The 18,925-nt window shown below is 40.1% G+C and overlaps 1 protein-coding gene and 1 long non-coding RNA gene across 3 annotated transcripts in view; one reads left to right on the forward strand and one right to left on the reverse strand.

The window, feature by feature from the left end:
• The first annotated feature begins 1,219 nt into the window (after positions 1-1,219).
• The window catches only part of LOC114570511 (uncharacterized), a 102,788-nt gene continuing 85,082 nt past the window's right edge, over positions 1,220-18,925 (forward strand). Inside the window, exon 1 of the long non-coding RNA XR_003694540.1 lies at positions 1,220-1,584. This is a non-coding gene — a long non-coding RNA (uncharacterized LOC114570511). The remainder of the gene's footprint in view (positions 1,585-18,925) is intronic.
• The window catches only part of nsmfa (NMDA receptor synaptonuclear signaling and neuronal migration factor a), a 47,683-nt gene continuing 37,481 nt past the window's right edge, over positions 8,724-18,925 (reverse strand). For both annotated transcript variants that reach the window (XM_028600813.1, XM_028600812.1), the window contains 3 exons: positions 18,322-18,424; positions 11,025-11,100; positions 8,724-9,692 (listed from right to left, as the gene is read on the reverse strand). In XM_028600813.1, the coding sequence (XP_028456614.1) occupies positions 9,595-9,692; positions 11,025-11,100; positions 18,322-18,424 (277 nt within the window). In that variant the 3' untranslated portion in view covers positions 8,724-9,594. The remainder of the gene's footprint in view (positions 9,693-11,024; positions 11,101-18,321; positions 18,425-18,925) is intronic.

The following is an 18,925-nucleotide window of genomic DNA, read 5'->3' on the forward strand; positions in this document are numbered from 1 at the left end:
GCTTCCAGTGCTGCACTTGGAAAGATTAAAGGACTATGTGAATTATGCTATAAAAAGCCTTTAAAGTGAGATAAAAAAAAAGAAAGATTGGAGCCACTTGACATCAGTCATGAAAATTAAAGATACAGGAAGTAGCTTCTGAATAGAAATGAACATGCAGCTCCATATCTAGTCAGACTTTGTTCATTTCACATTTGAATAATGAAGTCTTTGTGTGATGTAGTATTTCTATAGGAAAGGGAGATTCAGAGATAAACACATCGTTTTTAAGTCTAAAGTCATTTCACAAAATAACCAATCATTTTAAAATTCAAATTTAAGTGTTAAAATTGATACTGGGAAAAAAAATATAACACTTCTCCAAGAAGTGAAAACAGAAGTGGAGGAATGACTCACACAGCTCGCAGAATACTCACAATCTCAATATCCTTACTGAACATATTGTTAGCAGATGGGAAATTCTTTATCCATGTTTGCCTAAAGATGAGCCATATTTGAAATACTAATCCAGATCTAATCCACTGGAATATGAGGATGTGATATGGTACACAATCTTGATTATTATGAACTAGCATGAGTTTAAAAAAACAAAATAATGCTTGATATGTGTACAGTGCCCTTTAATTCTGCCCAAACGCCAAATAATCCGTGTTTGAATTGAGACCATGTGGAGTTTTCAACATGGAATACAAGGCTGGTACATATTATGATTGTTGCTTTTGGTATTCTAAAAATATTAATAGTTAAACAAAGCCTGTAGGCTATTTCCAGTGGTGCACATTTCTTAAGTCTTTTGTTATTTTTGTTGTGTGGTATTTCCTTTTACTTTTACTCAGTGGTGGAATAATAAGTACCTTTACTCAAGTATGTAAGTACAATTTTGAGGTACTTGTACTTTACTTGAGTATCCATTTCCCGCTACTTTCTACTTTAGAAAGTTTCTAATTTATTTGAAAACTTGTTACTAGTTACTGTAACTAGTTACTAGCATCTTCAGATTCATTATACAAATAAACAAATAAATGATCATGTAGGCCCAATATTAGAGATTAAGATAAACTGTACTGATCCCCGTGGGGGAAGTCAAGTTACCCAGCAGATAAATGCATAAACATTATAATCTAATAATCAGCATAGGCTATAACGTTACATTATTCTGAAATGCGCCACTCTGCCGTATGAGTGCGTTTGCTATTAGCTAGTATACTACTATCTTGTTGAAATTTACAGTAAAGTAAATAATCCGAGTACAATTCTCCCATCACTGCTGGCGATTCACTCCACCTACGCCACTGACTGTAACATATATCAGACGCACCCTTCATAATTAGGCGGTGTATTTAAACTTCCACTTGTCTGTGCAGCTGTAACGTCATTAACAAGCTAACCTACCAATAGCCACATTGTGTTGATTCGCGACGTCTTTGTGGAGGAATAATGTGGGCTACTCCTCGCTGTTGCTGCCTTGTTGTGGATCAAGTAACGTTAGCTTATCGGCCACTTCAAGCCCTAAGTGGGGTTTCCACTCCTGTTGTGGAAGGACAACACCTGCCAAAGAGCTATAACGTTAACTGCTGCACCAAGGTAAGAACTTGCTACTTTTACTTACATCTGGATGATGTCTTATCTATCAATCTATCTATCTATCTATCTATCTATATTTGAATATTGGTGATTGAGCTAAGTTAATGTTAGGGTTGTTGTTCGGTTTATGACGCTTTCATGTTTCATGTTGGGTGGCTGAATTGGTTTCATGGCAACCTTGGTTCTTTCCTTTGTTTTCGAGTATCTAGTAGGCTAACGTAACACATGCCTGATGGGAAACTCAGCAATGGCCATTGTCACACAGGCAATCAATTCACTCTTTCTCCGCACTCGTCGGATTCAGCTGAGCATTGGATAAATGTTTAATTCAAAAGCAATGTTTTTTTTTGTTGTCAGCTTGCTTTACTGGTCTTCATTCCATAATATCTAAATATCTATCTGATCTCCTGTTTTGAGGTTTTACATTTCCAACCTTAAAGGTGCCCTGCCACATGTATTTCATTACTTTGTGGTAATATCTGAAGTTCTACCATGGACTCTGTAACATTTTTTGTGGAAAAATTTCAAGCCATTCTAGCATGGTATAGAAAGCCTACAGGAAGACTCAGCTCGATTTCTGCCAGCTCTCATTAATATTCATAAGCTAAGCTGTTTGAATCTGATTGGCTAACAGATAGCCAATGAGAGCCTGGCTGTCAGAATCCTTTACCCAGCCCAACTGGGCGAGCTAATGAATAGTAATGAGCTCAGGCAATATGATGTCAGACTGGCCATCTTTTGTAATTGGCCTGATTTCAGTGCTGCAATGTGCAGTTCATTTACACATTCACAGCTTAACACAAACACATATGGACCTAACCTATTTCAAAAAATGCAAGTAAAAACGGTTTTGTATGGCAGGGCACCTTTAAGCTTATATCCATGTAGGCTACTGATGGTCACCTGTTCCTTATCACACTACATAGCATTTCCAACCCGGTCTCACGCCAGGTTGTGAAATAGTTACGTTATTTTGATTTATTAATTTGTGTACAGGTCACGATTTAGACGTTTATTTCGTGTACACGGCACGAATTTTGAACGTGTACACGTCACGATTTTTGAACCTGCTCTGGGGGACGCAACAACGGGGAAATGAGGCGCCACACGCTGGCCACAACAATGGAACGGGCCGCCACTCGCGGGACGCGATCCCCGGGCGCAGGGGCACACAACAACGGGGAAACGAAACGCCACAGCAACGGGGCGGTCGTGGTTAGGAAAAGAAGAACGGGGAAAGGAACCGCAACACGCGGGACACGCCGACAACAGAGGGACGGTTGTGGTTAGGAAGAGAATAACAAGGAAAGGAACTGCAACACGCGGGACGCGATCCCCGGTCTCCGGGGTGAAAGTCCTGTGTTTTTTGACCCATCCACCACCCCGACCAATCTCCCTGCGTGGACTTTCGCCTTATCAATACTACTTGCTACCGCCATCGTTCTGTGATCACAAAATATGCTTTCCATTGAAATACATTGTTTTTAAAATTTGTAATCGCAACACAAAAAAAATGACATTTACGTGTCCTGTCCACGACTTAATAGATTCAATAACGTGACCATATCACGAACTACCATGAGACCGGGCTGAGCATTTCATAACAAGTGTTTGTCTGCTGAAGACGTGATTTTTGTGATAGTAATCTATTTAACTTAATAATTATCTGCTGCTTAGCGGCATATGAGGTGTTAAGTCGATGCATCTACAGTGGTTTAACCCCTGCAGCGCTGCACTGTGGTTGAGCATGGTGTTCCACATATAGTAGAGTCTATAAATAGCTGGTGTGTGGATCTGTATCTCGTGGTTTTGGGGTGGAAGTTTATTATCGTCACTCTCACGTCTCTCTCCCTTTTTCCTCTTTCCACTCGCCAGTAACCCCCCACCAGGAGGAGTCTGATTGCCTGTAGCTGTGTGCTGTAAACTTGTTATCTTCTGCTTTATGGAGAGGATGAGGAACACTGAAGTTTGAATGAGAATAGCACTGTATTAAATGCATTTTCTTTTTAGTTTTAGACTTAGACTTTAGTTTTTGATTTACGTGTTTTTGTCTGCATGACTTTGATTTAGAGGTACAATGTGATGACTTACCTTTTCATTTTATTTGTAATGTCTTAGTGTCTTGCCTGCCATTACAAGCCATGCTAGTAGCTTTGTTAAACTGTAAATAGGCGCAGAGGTGCGTTGAGCCAAATGCTAATAGATTGATTATTATGTTCACAATCTTAGTTTAGCATGCTAACATTTGCTAATTAGCTGATGGGAATATCATTAGTACTGGACAAGTCACATTTTTGATTTGATGACATGAGATGAAAAGTGAAGCGATCACAAAGTGATTACAATTCATGTTGAGAGGGACTTGAACGTCTGTATGAAACTGCTCCTTTCAGTTGCCTCAAAGAAGGTATTTTACTTTAAAAATAGTTCTATTTGAATGGGCTGTACTCGACATTCAGAACATTAATATAGCCATAAGCCACAAATATTTGCTAACTCCCTCTGTGTGTTGTTATCCAAGCTTCTCTGTTCTTTTTTTTGATAGCCGATTCGGCCATGCGTGCAAGTTAGTGCTTGATAGTGAATTGTGTCAGTATCGCGAGGGGTGTTTATTGGGGGCCGTATTTGATGAGTTGGGGAACGGTCTGTGAGAGCCATGGGGAGGCAATTCCAGACACCTTTTTTCAGTATTTTGAGTACAGTACCTTTAAGGATCTGAATACTTTCTCCATCACTGGTTATTGCAGATTCAAATACCAATTTATGACGTAAAAACACACGCCTATAGTACCAGATGTGTAAGAGTACCATATTATCCATGTTAAACTAGGCATGGCCTCTTCATGCACTCTGCAGTTTGTAGCCTCAGGAGGTATAATGCAGATATGCTAAAGGCTCAGGAGAACAACTTAAAACAACACTATGTAACTTTTTCCGCTTTGGTCCCCCTACAGGTTGGAAGCGAAATTGTCCATTACATTGTGCAAGTCTGCCAGGTCGGGTCAAGACTATATGGCTGCAGCCTGGAGCGTCGGATCTGTAGTTCAAATGAACTGGACAATGTAATGTCATGGACAATTCCGTTTCCAACCTGTAGGGGGACCGAAGCAGGAAAAGTTACATAGTGTTGCTTTAAGATAATGGCATCTTTGAGTACTCCTACTATGGGATGCTAACTTCTGTTAACTGTGTATGTTAACATAAAGTTGAACTCTTGTTCTTTACACACTTACATTTTCACTCAACTTTTTCCTCTGTAGTCTGACATGTTTGTGTCTGCCATCATACAAGAGAGACGTGAAAGGAAAGATGGTAAAATTTGGGGCTGCAGTAGGGAAAGAAGTGGATTTTAAGCGTCGAGACAATTGGGACATACTGTGTGGACTGGGCCGAATGGTTTGCAGTTGAATATTAACAAACTGTGATGTTTGCAAACTCTGTTTTGCATATCAAACTCAATGTTTATTTGAGTGGAAAGAAGAAAAAGAGATGAAGATATGAGGCAGAGTGCATGGTGATTAGGGATCGAGGTGTTTCTGGGACAGAGAGATAAGAGATAAGGCAACTTAAAACTACTTTCGGTTCTGTCAGGACTGCCTTATCTGCATTTTCACATACCCTAAGTTTCACCTCAGACAAAATAATTCAAAATATGTGTTGTTTCTGTCTACATCTCTTTCGGTCTCCCATGTGCTTCCAATTAATTTCTGGCACTGAGGCTGAACTGAGAGTTTTATTCCACACAGAGAGAAAACTGTTAAACCACCTCTTTAATTCACGGTAGACTGTTTCTGTCCTCTAGGAACGGGCATTGGAAACTAGCAATAGCTATAAATGTTGTGATGCTGTACATTGGAGATTTGTTGCACACGTCTATGTTGTAGCATCTGTCCATGTTCAAATAAACATTAAATGACAATCTTCATTATAAACTAGCCTCTTCCATCTACCTTTCTTCAATCTGCTACGGCTTTGTATGAATCAGGCTATAGAAAGCCATTTGTTAGAGGTCGGAGTAAGAAAACGATAAACTTGCTTTTAAGCTTTCATTTGACCTGTGCACTGACCCCTTACTGTCCACAGTTCGATTCAAGTGGAATTCTTTACACACAAGTACACCCAGTCAGCTTTTTCTTGTACAGCCCTGCTGTGGCAATGCATCTACTGTGAAGTTTCAGACAAAATATCTGCACACTGTATTAAAAGCGCACAGCAATTTTAATTGAGGAATTGAATCCAATGTGAAGTTAACATGAACCATATTCATGCTATTTTAAACTGGACCGAAGCAGTTGGAGCAATTTGGAGCAGAAGTTCTCTAAAACGTAAAATGGGGGTTGTTGCTGAACAATGGAAACATGCCTGTCATGGTTGTCACAGCTCTCATGTTTAAAATGGGGAACCTTGTTCAGTTACATAACAAAGAGTAGTGATGATAGTGGAGTTTCATATGTGTTCTTTTGGATAATCAGGGATGGGAAATTGAAGTCTTTGAAATGATAAAATTAGCTATTTTTTTCTCTGCAGTCCAATCAAACTGCAGTATCTGTGTCTCCTACATCTTTAAGATCAAGTCGGTTTTACGCACGTTTTTAATGAAACAGGAGGTCAGATTTCAGAGACCTTGCTCCTTTTTTGTTTGATTTTCCCAGTATGTGAAAGAAAAAGAAAAGGCAAATAATACAACACAGACAAGAGAAAGACAAATAGACACGTTTGCATCTTTAATTAGATTTCCGGTGAAATGGGTTGGGTTTTTTTTTTTTTTTTGCTTTTGCTGAAGAAGAAAACAAGATAGCTCTCTCAAACTCCTGAGTCAGAATGCTCTTCACATCACGGTCAGTTCAGCCCGATAGATTCAATCAAAAGATAAATTACTAGTCATTTCTTTATAGCCCGCATATGACATTTCTTTGTGATGTGTTCTATGGCATAAGAAAAACGCTTTTTGAATTGACAGAATCCATCATATTGCTGCGTTGTTTTTTATTAACCGGTGTCCATGTTTCTGATGTGAAAATGATACCCAGGGTGTAAAGTTCTGAAAACAATATTTCATTAAACCCAGCAGCTGTTGATGGCAGCGTCTTTGAGAATTCGGCAGCTTAATGCTTCTGCTGGAATTAAAATGGCTCAGTGATATGACAGGTTGTGTAAGTGTTGCATTTTTAAATCTGGAGTGAAAGCATGTACTGCGTGACTCAGGCTGAGAGAGCACTTGTCTGTGCCAGACAAACTGTAGGCCAGCACTGCAATGTCAGAGAAAGGGCAAAAGCAAATAAAATGAGCAAATGAGTTCTGCCAGTAGAGAGATAGAGAGCACACCAGTGAGATTGGTTGACTTCAACACAAAAGAAGTCTGCACATAATGCTCCTAATATTAACACATCCACACAAATAACGACCAATTGAAAAGTATTTAACTTACAGTACACAGATGTAGAGTATCTCTTGTGTATATGTTATGCAGGGCTGGGACCACTGGCTTTTAGTAAATGACTCAAATATTTTTCCTTGTGCACTCTGTAAACTTTCTGTACGCCAGTTACCTATGCGAACACTCAATGACCGGCTTTAAAATCCCACTTAGCAGTGTTGCTCTGCAGCGATAGTTCGCTGACATTCAAGGGCCGTTGTCGTTGTGGGACACTGCTGTGATTGGTTGAGCAGTGAGCCGTGGCGTGACTTAGCAATGTCTCCTTGGAATGCTGCCACATAAGTAAAATTTACGGCTGAAATGCGGCATCATTTTTTTTATTCAAAAGTCAGACATAAAAACTTGCATTGCAGCACTCCAGAAGCGCAAAAGCTCAATACTCTGGCTGCAGCTTGTTTTTGGGTGAGGCATTTCAGCGATTGTATCTGCCTTAAGCAGAGCCTTTTGCTCAAACATGTCAACCTGAGAAATCAAATAAACTGATACTAGAAATTGAGATTTTTGTGCTTTTGGAGTGTCACTGTCCAAGTTTAGGTGTTGTTATGTTTTTTATGCAGGAAATGGCCTAGTCTGTATTTCAGATCCACAACTACTGTCAAATTAAAATATTTTCGTGAGTTCTAAAAGATTTTTGTGAGTGTCCGATGACCTACTGTATGAACTTGCTCGTAATCCTGGCGACAGCACGTGATAATCAGTCGGGGGGGGCTCGTTGCTGTCATACTTGTAGTGTTTCTACTCTTCCGTCCAAGACACAGAAAGAATTTATGGCACTATTATCTGTCTAATCTGACATAAGGGACTGTCGTGAAAGACAAAAAAGTAATGTAGTCTGATCCTGGCATAAACCACATCTTTCAAGCTCCACACTGGCAGTTTGTAACAAAGGATTTCTGTTATAAATTTGAAGTCTCAATGACATCACCAGGGTTATTTTGTCAGAAGACCTCTTCAAATCTTCTTTGAATTTCCTTTCGTCCCAGCCCGTGTGTGTGTGTGTGTGTGTGTGTGTGTGTGTGTGAAAGAGAGCACTTGCGCATTGTTTCAGATTGCTGTCCAGCAGTAGGCTCAGCTGCTGCTCTCCGCATTTGCCCATCCTTAATCTACAGTATGTGAGACAGCTCAGGTCACTCAGGTGGTGCGACTGTCTCTCGGACACAAGACACGCACTCAGTGCGTATTTCTGGCCTTTTGACTAGCTGACACCTGGCAGGGGCAGCAGATGGCTGTTAACAGCTTAAACTCCTGGCAGATCTGTTTAATTCAGAGAACTCGGGTCCTCAGACTGGATCACAGCCCAGTGAAGTGAGAGCTGGCGGAAGCTCGTTTGGTTGCCATTAAGAGAAGCCAAGAGTGTTTAGCAGATAGTGAGAGCAGCTGGCGCTGTTGACAGGGGCCAACTAAGTGGCCTGAACCTTCTGCGAAAGAGCAGGAGGGATCAGTAGGGCAACTCCTACACTACAGTGGCAGGAGCATTTGGATGGCTGTTAGATCCCTCTTGACATCATCAATCATGCTATACTGTCTTTGTGTTTGTGTGTATGTGACAGAAAGAGAGGAAAATGGGGGGGGATGGAGGGGGGGTGAAGGTGGTACAACAAACAAACAATTACTTTTGCTTCAACAAAATAGCAGAAAGAGAAAATGCACACAACACACATCTGCATGTCTTTTTTTGACATGGAAAACGCACACACTCGCACACAAAATGTGCGCTTTCTTTTTCTTTTTTACCAAAACATGAAGCTCAATTCCTCAAACAGAAGATACATGTCTAGAGAGATAATACATTCATTCCAAGCAATGGCGATGAAGATTACAATATCTTGATAGAATAGACAAACAGATGAATTACTTCATGGCTAAAACCTGAGTTATTCCAAAGTATTTCCATATGAAACTGCACAACAATGCACATCAAAAATAAATGATGCATCATTATTCTCATATTGAGTATTATTTGCATGACTAAAGCTATGCTAATATATTCATGTGATATATACACACATCGACATATGGATTATTTATGTACCTGTATATGTATGTCTCCGGGCGTCTGAGATCATCTGAGAGGTTCAGTCAAAACATAGAACCACATTATGGCAGAATGAGTTTCAGCGATTTTTCTGAAGCGCATCAGCCTCAAAAAGTGTGTCTTTGCAACAAAGATGTGACTAAAATGATATTTGCTTTTTACACATTTGAATTTTTGATTTTCCTTTTGCTTTCAAACTCAAGAAGCAAAGGGAATTGGGGACTAAAATGTGGACAGTACAGTTGTCTCTGCTTTTTCCTCATTTTTTCTTTTATGTGTATTTCTTCGGCCCTTTCCGTTAGTCTTTGATCCTTACACTGAAAATGAGGAGGAGCAGAGGCACAGCATAATTTAGTTTGTCTTCAGCGTCCTTGTCCTGCCTGTCATCCCTCTTCCTCCTCTCCCGGTCCTCTCCAGAATGAAAGCAGGTATGACCGTTTATATTGAGTCGAGCACTATAGTTATAGCAATGTTCAGTCATTGGACCAGTTTTTAACTGGTTCCTCGTGACACTGGACCATTTATCCATGTTTCTTCGTCACAAAAATTCCTCATACTCCAAGAGTTTGGAGTGCTGCCGTGTCTTCCAAAGCCGGTAGAGGCGGAAGTCGAAGTACAACTCAATCACCTCTTTGCCTTGATGAGGTAAATGAGACAGGAGAAGTTTGAATCACGCATTATGGAAGCAGAATATACCATACGACATACCAAGATCACAATCTTTTCCTTAACCTTAACAAGAGCTGTGAGTGCCTAAACATAAACATAAAAACTTAAATCATGCTTTAGGTGCTATGAGTGGATATTGTATTGCAAGAGCTGAATTCATTATTTGCAAATTATCATTGCATATTGACATTCTGCAACTTTCCAGATATGTTTAAAAGCATAATGTTGATAAACTATAACTCTTGTGGCGTTAAGGTCACCTCTAAACATATTTGCAAATAAGTGGTAAATTCTAGGAGACAGGGTTGATTTGTATGGGACGAAAGTTTAGCGTGGTTTGATATGACAATTAATTTAACACATTTCTTAATTAATTTCTTGTTTTTACCACAGTTTGCCTGTGAAAATTGATTTCCGTTGTGTTTTACTGTTATTGCCTCTGTTTTGTGTACATTGTAAATCATCAGGGGTGCAGAGGTTGGGACCTTTAATGGGCACCAAAAGTACAGGAGGGGATACTCTGTGGAAAACTTAAAGGAGAATTCTGGCCAATTTTTACGTTAATCTTGATCGCTATAAATATGCGAGTACAGTCGAAAAAAAAAAAACGAGCCGAATCGGCACGGTCAACACGGAGTAGATGCAGCTACGTCTAGGAGCTTCCACTTAGCTAAAACGGCAGTTGTCAGGGCAAGTTTTAGAGTGCCTTTGTGCCTCTTAACAGACACAAAATGCAATTAAAATGTCTGTGCAACATGAACAGGACCCTTTCGTGACAACAAGATGCGTTTTCAACTCTGACATTGTTTAAATTCACCTAGCTACCCTGTCTCTGTCCTGCCAGTAGCTAGCTCGCCCTGCTAGCTGCTAGCTGCTAGCTGCCGTGTGTTCAGCCAGGCTTCTGTAATAATCATCATGCAGCAGTTCCGTGTGTATTTGTAGCTCATCCATTTTGTGTGTGATCGATCTGGTGTTGGTGACTAGGAGGCTTGGCAGTGGCGTTCTGTTTGGTAGTTCCCTTAGCCGGACTAGCAGGCCCAACCGGCATCCTTTACAGCAACGGTTACAGCAAGTATATATAATATAAAATTATATTTCAATTAAATTAAAATAAGAAAACAGCTGTTTGAGTAAAATCCTCCAACAGGTGTTAATACAAGGCATTCAAGTTTGTTCACAAATATTCCATATACTGCACTGATTCGTCATGTGTATATTTGCGTATGTGTATCACTATGCACGCGTGTGTCTGTGTGATCTGCATGTTTGGGGTGTGTTTGTATGTTTGTTCAGACCCACCCTGTGCAGACAGCTCCAGCGGCGACTCAAACTCGACAGAATAAGGCCTCATCAGATTCTTCAATTTCTGGAACAGCTGTTGGCCCAAGATAAGAAAGCAAACACCAATTAATCCTACTGCACTTGGATACTATCGCAGCAGGGGAGAATGCATCTTCAGACACAACACACACACACACACACACACAGAAGAAAGCTCATCTTAACACCACTAAAGTTTCAAGCCAGAGCACATATTCAAAATGTGCATATTAACTCAGAAGAGATGCCAACACGCACACAGTATTTCACAGAAGATATGATTATTTAGGGATTAGTCAGTTATTGACTAGTCTTGCTCCAGTGTCCAGATTACGGCATAGCACTAGCACTTGTGTACCTCCTAACTACACGGCAGGGCTACAGAGATACAGCATAGAGACTGCAAGACCTGTGGTTGGTCAGCTTGGGCTGCTTATGTTTTCTCCAAGAAAGTTGAAGAAAGGCCCATTAATATTTTCTATTTACAGTAACACACAGGCAGCAAAGCCAGTTCCACTTCTCTTTTATCACAGTGCATGAATGAATGAACACACACACACACACACACACACACACACACACACACACACACACACACACACACACACACACACACACACAGAAACCGAACAAGAACAGCAATGAATCCAGCTCATTACTGCTAAAGAGACATATGGCAATTCTTCCTGAGCAGGTAACCTTGCTTGTCTCCATATATCCTCCCTGTTTTTCCATGAAACAGCAGCGCTTGTAAGAGATTCAGAGTAGGAGCCCAGTCCCTGTCATATCCCTAGAAGTCTTGCATTGACAGACCTATCTCCACAGCGCTGTGGAGTAAGGTCTGGCTACACCACAGATACATTCTAGGATAGGAGAAAAAAAAACGCTCTGGGTTGTTTGCATTTCTTTAAACCAATCACAATCGTCTTGGGCGGCGCTAAATTCCAGATGCAGCGATGGTGCCTCTGCATAATAGTCTCTGGATGAAACTTGTTTTGGTGGAACATTTGCACCCTGAAAAGAAAACGCTACATACAATATTAAACAAAGTTAACTGTTTACACAATACAGTTATGTGAGCTATTTAAATTAGCTGGATACATGGTTAGACGTAATTTGCTCTTACCAGTGTATCGCTGTGTGTAATTCGTCCACAGCAATCCCCACCAATCAGTCCCAAAACGTCCCAGTTAGATAAATGCCATAAATATATTCTTTGTAAATCTTTACAATCATTCCCTCCATTCGCGCCAGATGTCAGGCTTTATCCTGGAAATGCACTTCCGTTGATCCAGATTATATCCCTATTGAAGAGTCCCATGTTCAGGAAATTCAAAGAAAGATTAAAATCAAACTGAATTTATCTGTACATTAGAACAATTTGAGATGGTCATGGATTTCTTGCATTTGTAGTCCTGCAAGTGTTTTTTCGCATACCACAATATGAAAATTAGCACTGAAAAATGAGTCGCTTAAAAAAATGTATGGATGACACACACCCATGTGTGACGATTTTAGACGAGAGGGAGGAGTGAGGGAGGAGCCCTTACACTCTACGTTATCATAGCCACGCCCTAAAACACTCCGCTTTATCGCCGATTTTAAAATCAACGAGACCATAATTCAAAAAATGAACCTCATTCTGTGTTGCAGAAGACTTAAAACTAGCGATTGAGACCATAAACTCATTATGAAAATGTTTACTGAGGTAATAAATCAAGTGAGAAGTGGATCACTTTCTCATAGACTTCTACAGAAACCGACCTCCTTTTGCAACCGCAGGTGTCGCCCCCTGCTGGAATTCAGATAGAATGCAGGTTTAAGGCATTTCCGCATTTGCAGCACTTTGCCGAACCGGATGCGTTGTCCATTAATATTAACAGTCTATGCACATACCATGTCATCCATCAACCAAGATTGTGAAGTATTTTCAAGTTACAGTTTCTCAAATGTGAGAATTTGCAGCTTTGTCTCAGTATTATATAATATAGATGAAATACTTTGGGGTTTTGGACTGTTGGTTGGACAAAACAAGTACTTTGACCTGAAATGATGGATTAATCAATAGTGAGTGTAGTCATAGCAGATGTAGTAATCATTAATTGCATCATTAATTACATGATGACTGTTTAATTGCAGTATAGCAATTTTAGGTTATTCTGCAGTGTCTCACTGACGCGGTGCCATGCCCATTAAATATTGAAGCTTACTGATTTCTCGCTCCAATTTAGTCATGACGGGTCTCGATAACCCTCTGTCAGGGAAATCAAAGGCCGAATGCGCTTTTGTTTTACACTTTATGATGTTAAAATGGAGGTGGTGAAGAAAAAGCAGCTTTCATTCCTTGTGTTTGCAGTCCTTTGAAAAAGCTGAAAGAAGATGGCTGCATGCCAGATGTGGATGAGAATGGTTAGGGAGAAGCAGGCAACGTGTTTTGTCTTTAGTGCAGAGAGAGCTGGAGGCAAATTAAAAAACTCAAATAATATTTTGCAAGTTGGGTAGTTTCGTTTCTGTCCTGCGTGGCTTCTTGCAAGCTCTTCAGTGGCTGTTGTCAAAACTGATGCAGATATTGTGCTGAGAAAACCAAAACATGCTTGAAAATCTCTGAATGAAAACTGGGTCAGACTGCCTCTTTGACCGGCTTATTCAAAACTAAGAGAAATGCAGCAAACGTTCAGTTCTTACATTAAATGACATTCATATCAACAAAAACAACACAATTATCATTTCAAAATTAGCTTTGTTGTGCTTGCTGAGTGATTTTATTAATCATGAGTTAACCATGTGTTTTTACGTTTCAAACAAGAATGGTGGTGGTTTAATTGACCTCTCTCAAGTCAATCCACTCTATCATGGCTGCAGGCATGTCAATATTAAGCTTAAATATACATTGTATTACACATCAAGATTGAAGTTCCCCCAGCACAACTGCGCACGTTCGTATATGCAGCATGTAGACATATATCAGTGAGTGAGTGTGCGTGTGCAGCATGTGACTTGAGGCTCTTTATATGTATGGCGTGCTTTTCAAATCTGCAGTCAGGAAGCTGTAGCTCAACATGCGCTTTGGTATTTGAAATAACTTTCTGGCTGTTAATAATTTAAGTCCTGCCCCTTACTGTTGTGTGTTTGGGGACCCAAACTGACTCCATTAAAACTTTGGCAAAACAGGCTGGGAGTGATGTGTTCTGTTGATAATGTACTGTCTCTGGGTGGAGGTTATGTGATTGTTTAGAAAGTTAATAAACAAATGTACAGTTAGTGGAATACACTATATGGCTAAGAGTGGCTATAAGTATATGGCTAATGTATGTTGACACATACTTTTGTGTATTTTTGTTCTAGGGTTGTTTTTCATGGTTTGGGCATTGGTGGGAGAATGTTGTTTCAGGTACCAATGAGTTCCATGAAACCAGAAAGTCCACTTTGAGGGATATTGGGATAGAAGATTTTGGCCATATTGCAGGTTTTTTTCAAAGTTATCAGGGTGGCAATCATGTTAACAGCAATGCGAGGCAAAAAAATAGCCTATGCTTTTCAAATTACAAAGTAATCAACCAGGAATGTGCACACATTTGACTGAACAACTCAGCAACTTGATGAATGATGTTGCATTGCGTTGAAGTAAAAGTTGAGCAAGGTTCAACATTTTTGCTGGACGACCCCAAGTTTTTTTTTGCTAGAGCCCTCTGCATTTTTCGCTTGTTGTCTGTCTGAACGCAGCCTTAGTTCCAATTAAGGAAACTCCTATTGCTATAGCATACAGGATGTTAGACAATAGCCTACTTCTAACATTGTGGCAGCAGTTTGGGGAGGGCCTTTGCTGTTTCAACATGACTGTAGGCTCGTTCGAGATGAACTGCGCCGCGCCTGTAAAGTGAACGAGAGCAGGCGGCAGCAGCCGGGGGTGGTGACAAAAATCCGCTGTCTAGTTGGACAGTTTACAGCCATTGCCAGCAGCCTTCAGGCTGAACAGAAAGTCACAGAAACACTCACATCCTGTTAGTTTTGATTTAATAAAATGTTATCAGACCCATATATCAGCTTGTACAAAGTCTCCAGTTTTTATTATGACAGAGTAGCTGTCAAAATGCTCTACATGTGATCTGTTGCTGATTTTAATTAAAAACAGACTGTAGATCACATGTGTCAAACTCAAGGCCCGCGGGCCAAATCTGGCCCGTTGCAGATTTAGAACCGGCCCGTATATCAATTTGGGTTCACAATAAATTTTGGCCCTCCTAGTTGTGCGCCAAACCAAAAACACAGGAAAGCGTTTTTTTAAACTGCAATTACCTGACATTCAAAGCAGACATATGGCAGACTTGTCGACTCTGAGACTCAGAAATTCATATTTCAGGCTGTGAAAGGTTGTTGTTGTTTTAAAAAAAATAAAGTGTCATTGTCTGCTTGATTCGCTTAATTCTATGGCTAAGGAACTCTTTTGATGACTTGTGCAGGGCTTCATGTCAACAAAAATGCAACAAAAAGCGTACAAAAATGTCGGAAAAAGCAACAAATTTACAAAAAGGTGACAAATGTCTGAGAAAGCCACAAAAAAGTCAGAACAAAAACAAGAACAATTTGGAAAAAAGCTACCAAAATGAAAAAAAAAAAAGAAGTGACATGCAGTAACAAAAGCACGTCAATAAACTCTACATGTCTGGCCCTTGGTGTGATTTTCTTTTTCCAGTGTGGCCCTTAGTGAAAATGAGTTTGACACCCCTGCTGTAGATGATCTGTAATCTGAACAGATTTAGTCTCTCTGACTTCTAAACGTAACTATCAGCCACACAACATGTGGTTTGTACAGAATAAGCCTTTAAATCAGACAAATGGCAGTTAAAATCCCTCCAATTCAAAAACAATAAAAAGTTTATATAAAACATCATCATGTTGAGTCGATTCTGAACCTATCAGCCGAGAGCCAGGTGTTTCCCAGCATACCCTGGGTCAGCCTGGGTCTTGCAGTCGGTGAAAAGCAACTGCGCTGCCTGCGTCTCAAACCTGCGGCCGCCTTGATTTTGTGAGGTTATCGTTGGCCACGTGTGCATGATGTCAGAGCAAGGCGGGATCAAGTCGGACACAAATCTAACCGGCATGCATTGGGCAGCGATCGCCGGTGATCGATTCTGCGCAGACCTGGCTCATCTTGAACGAGCCTAATGCCACCAGGCACAAAGTAAGGTCCATAAAGAAATTATTTTCCCAGTTAGGAGGGGGAAAACTTACTGGCCTGCAGAGAGCCCCTTTGGGATGAACTGTAATGCCGACTGCGAGCCAGGCCTTATTTTCTTACATCAATGGCTGACCTCCCTAATGCTCCTGTGATGAACGTCAGAAAATTCTCCTAACCCAAGACTTCCCGAAAGAGTGGAGGCTATTATAGCACTATATAATACAGTACAGGCCAAAAGTTTGGACACACCTTCTCATTCAAATGTGTTTCCTTTTATTTTCATGTCTATTTACATTGTAGATTCTCACTGAAGGCATCAAAACTATGAATGAACACATATGGAATTATGTGCTTAACAAAAAAAGTGTGTTATGTTATGTCTTATATTTTAGATTCTTCAAAGAAGCCACCCTTTGTTTTTTTATTAATAATGGAAAAAAATTCCACTAATTAACCCTGACAAAGCACACCTGTGAAGTAAAAACCATTTCAGGTGACTCATGAAGCTCATTGAGAGAACACCAAGGGTTTGCAGAGTTATCAAAAATGGAGAATAGGTTTGATGAAAAGCACAAAAAATTAGACCACAGCTGGTAAAATGTGTACATCCCTAAAAGCGTATGTGTGTTTACACATTCTTCCGGAGAGGTACAAGCAAAAATTCATTAACTCTATTTTCTGACGTTTTATAAAGACTAGAGTAGACAAGCTACCAGTGTGAAAATATCACTTTGGGATCTTGGGACTAAGCCTTGGGGAAAGAAAAGAGAAACAACCTATTTTCTTGTTTTGGATTCAAGCTCTCCTGAAACAACTGCTGTGTGTGTTTGTCTGTAGGGGTGGAGATATCACTGATGTGCAGTCTGTTCTGCAGAATGCCAGACTGTCCATCAACCCTGGAGAGATCCACTTTATATAACACAGCATTTTGGCAGACATGACTGGAAAAGACAGTTAAGCCATACAAACACCGCTGGCTGTGGTGTTCGTCTGTGTGCGTATGCGTGAGTGTGTCTGCCAGCTTGTTTGTGTGTGTGTTTTATTTTTTTTTACGTGGTTATGTGTCTTATTATGTGTTCATGCCAGGTAGAGAGAGATGCAGCATCACTCAGCATGCAGTGTTTCCTTTAGGATTTTTTTTTGGCAGTGGGGGCAGGTCTGTCTGAACAGCAAATATCTGTGACTGTATTATTGCATGTCTCATAGGATCTTCTCACCTACAGTTACGACATAAAGCCCCAAAAAAGTCATAAGAAAAGTTTCTTAGCCTTCATAGAAAAAGATCGCAAAAGCAACCAAAACAACGGAGAAGAAAAAAGCATAGAAAAAAGAGCCCCCCAAAAAAGTCTGAAACAGTGGTAAAAAGGTTGAAAAAAGCATTTGCAAACTGACAAAAACTTAGACGGGCAAAAATTTATTGAGAACCTAAATTGATGTGCGGGCCGGATCAAAATCTGTAAGGGGCCGGGTTTGGCCCGCGGGCCTTGAGTTTGACACATGTAATATACAGTATATTCCTTGCGAATCTTAACTTATTACATAAGTTTGTGTGACACCTTAATCTTAAGTTTTTAGTGTGTAAATCAACAGAGACCTTGTTATGAATTAATTGGAATTCTACTCTTGCGTGACGCGTGCGATTGTCCCACCAGCGTAGGAACTGATTCATCCTGCATCAGATTTCACCGCTCTATCTGTCGTATATTATCTGCCTGTATGCTCCACAGTAATCTTGTTTACATTCTTTCATTCAATTGTGGATAGAAGAGCGACTAAGGGAGGGTTGGGCTTGTCTTACTGTCATTGATAGCCAAAGTGATTGTGTTTACAGTACATTCATGCACTGTGATAAAAGAGGAACTGGCTTTGCTGCTTGCGTGTTACTGAAAATAGAAAACATTAATGGGCCTTTCTTCAATTTTCTTGGAGAAAACATAAACAGCCCAAGCTGACCAACCACAGGTCTTGCTGTCTCAATATTGTATCTATATAGCCCTGTCTTGTAGTTAGGAGGTACACAAGTGCTAGTGCTAGTGCTTGTGTGTGTGTGTGTGTGTGTGTGTTTGTTTGTGTGTGTTTGCATCAGTGTCTGTGTACCTTCTCTCCGTTGGGGTTGCCCAGGACATAGCATCCCATTATGTGGATGATGTTGGGTTCTGGGTTGATTTTACTCATGAAGCGACTAAGCCTCCTCCAGAATCTGGACAAAGACAAAGGCGACAGTTACACACATCCAAGTTTTGTCATTCTGAATGTAATCAATCATCGACAATTCCTATGATTAAATCCACAACGTGTAACTTTTAAAAATGCATAAAGAGTGAACCTGCGTCAAGCACTTGTCACTCTTTATTGGTTCACCGCTGTTTTAACAGAATATACATATGGAACAGGAGGTGAGCCTTTTGTTTTATATATCTGAAACAAGTTAACATTGACTATTCAAAGATGGTCACAGTGGAACATCTTTGATTTAAATCAAGTCTGACAAATAGAATTCATATTCTGAAAATAGCGTAAAGAGCATTTTACATGACCTATTTATGTCCGAATCTTTAATGCCTAAAGTAAAATTAAGATTTATTTAGGAGTGAGCAAGTTTCTTTTGGTTGAGATTTTAACAAGAGGATTTTTGATTGATCCCTTCTTCTGATTATCAGTGGAATTAAAACCTCAATGAAAGTACAGCAAAGGTATCTTA

Source organism: Perca flavescens, chromosome 16, assembly GCF_004354835.1.
Source record: "Perca flavescens isolate YP-PL-M2 chromosome 16, PFLA_1.0, whole genome shotgun sequence".
In the NCBI taxonomy this organism is placed as follows: Eukaryota; Metazoa; Chordata; class Actinopteri; order Perciformes; family Percidae; genus Perca; species Perca flavescens.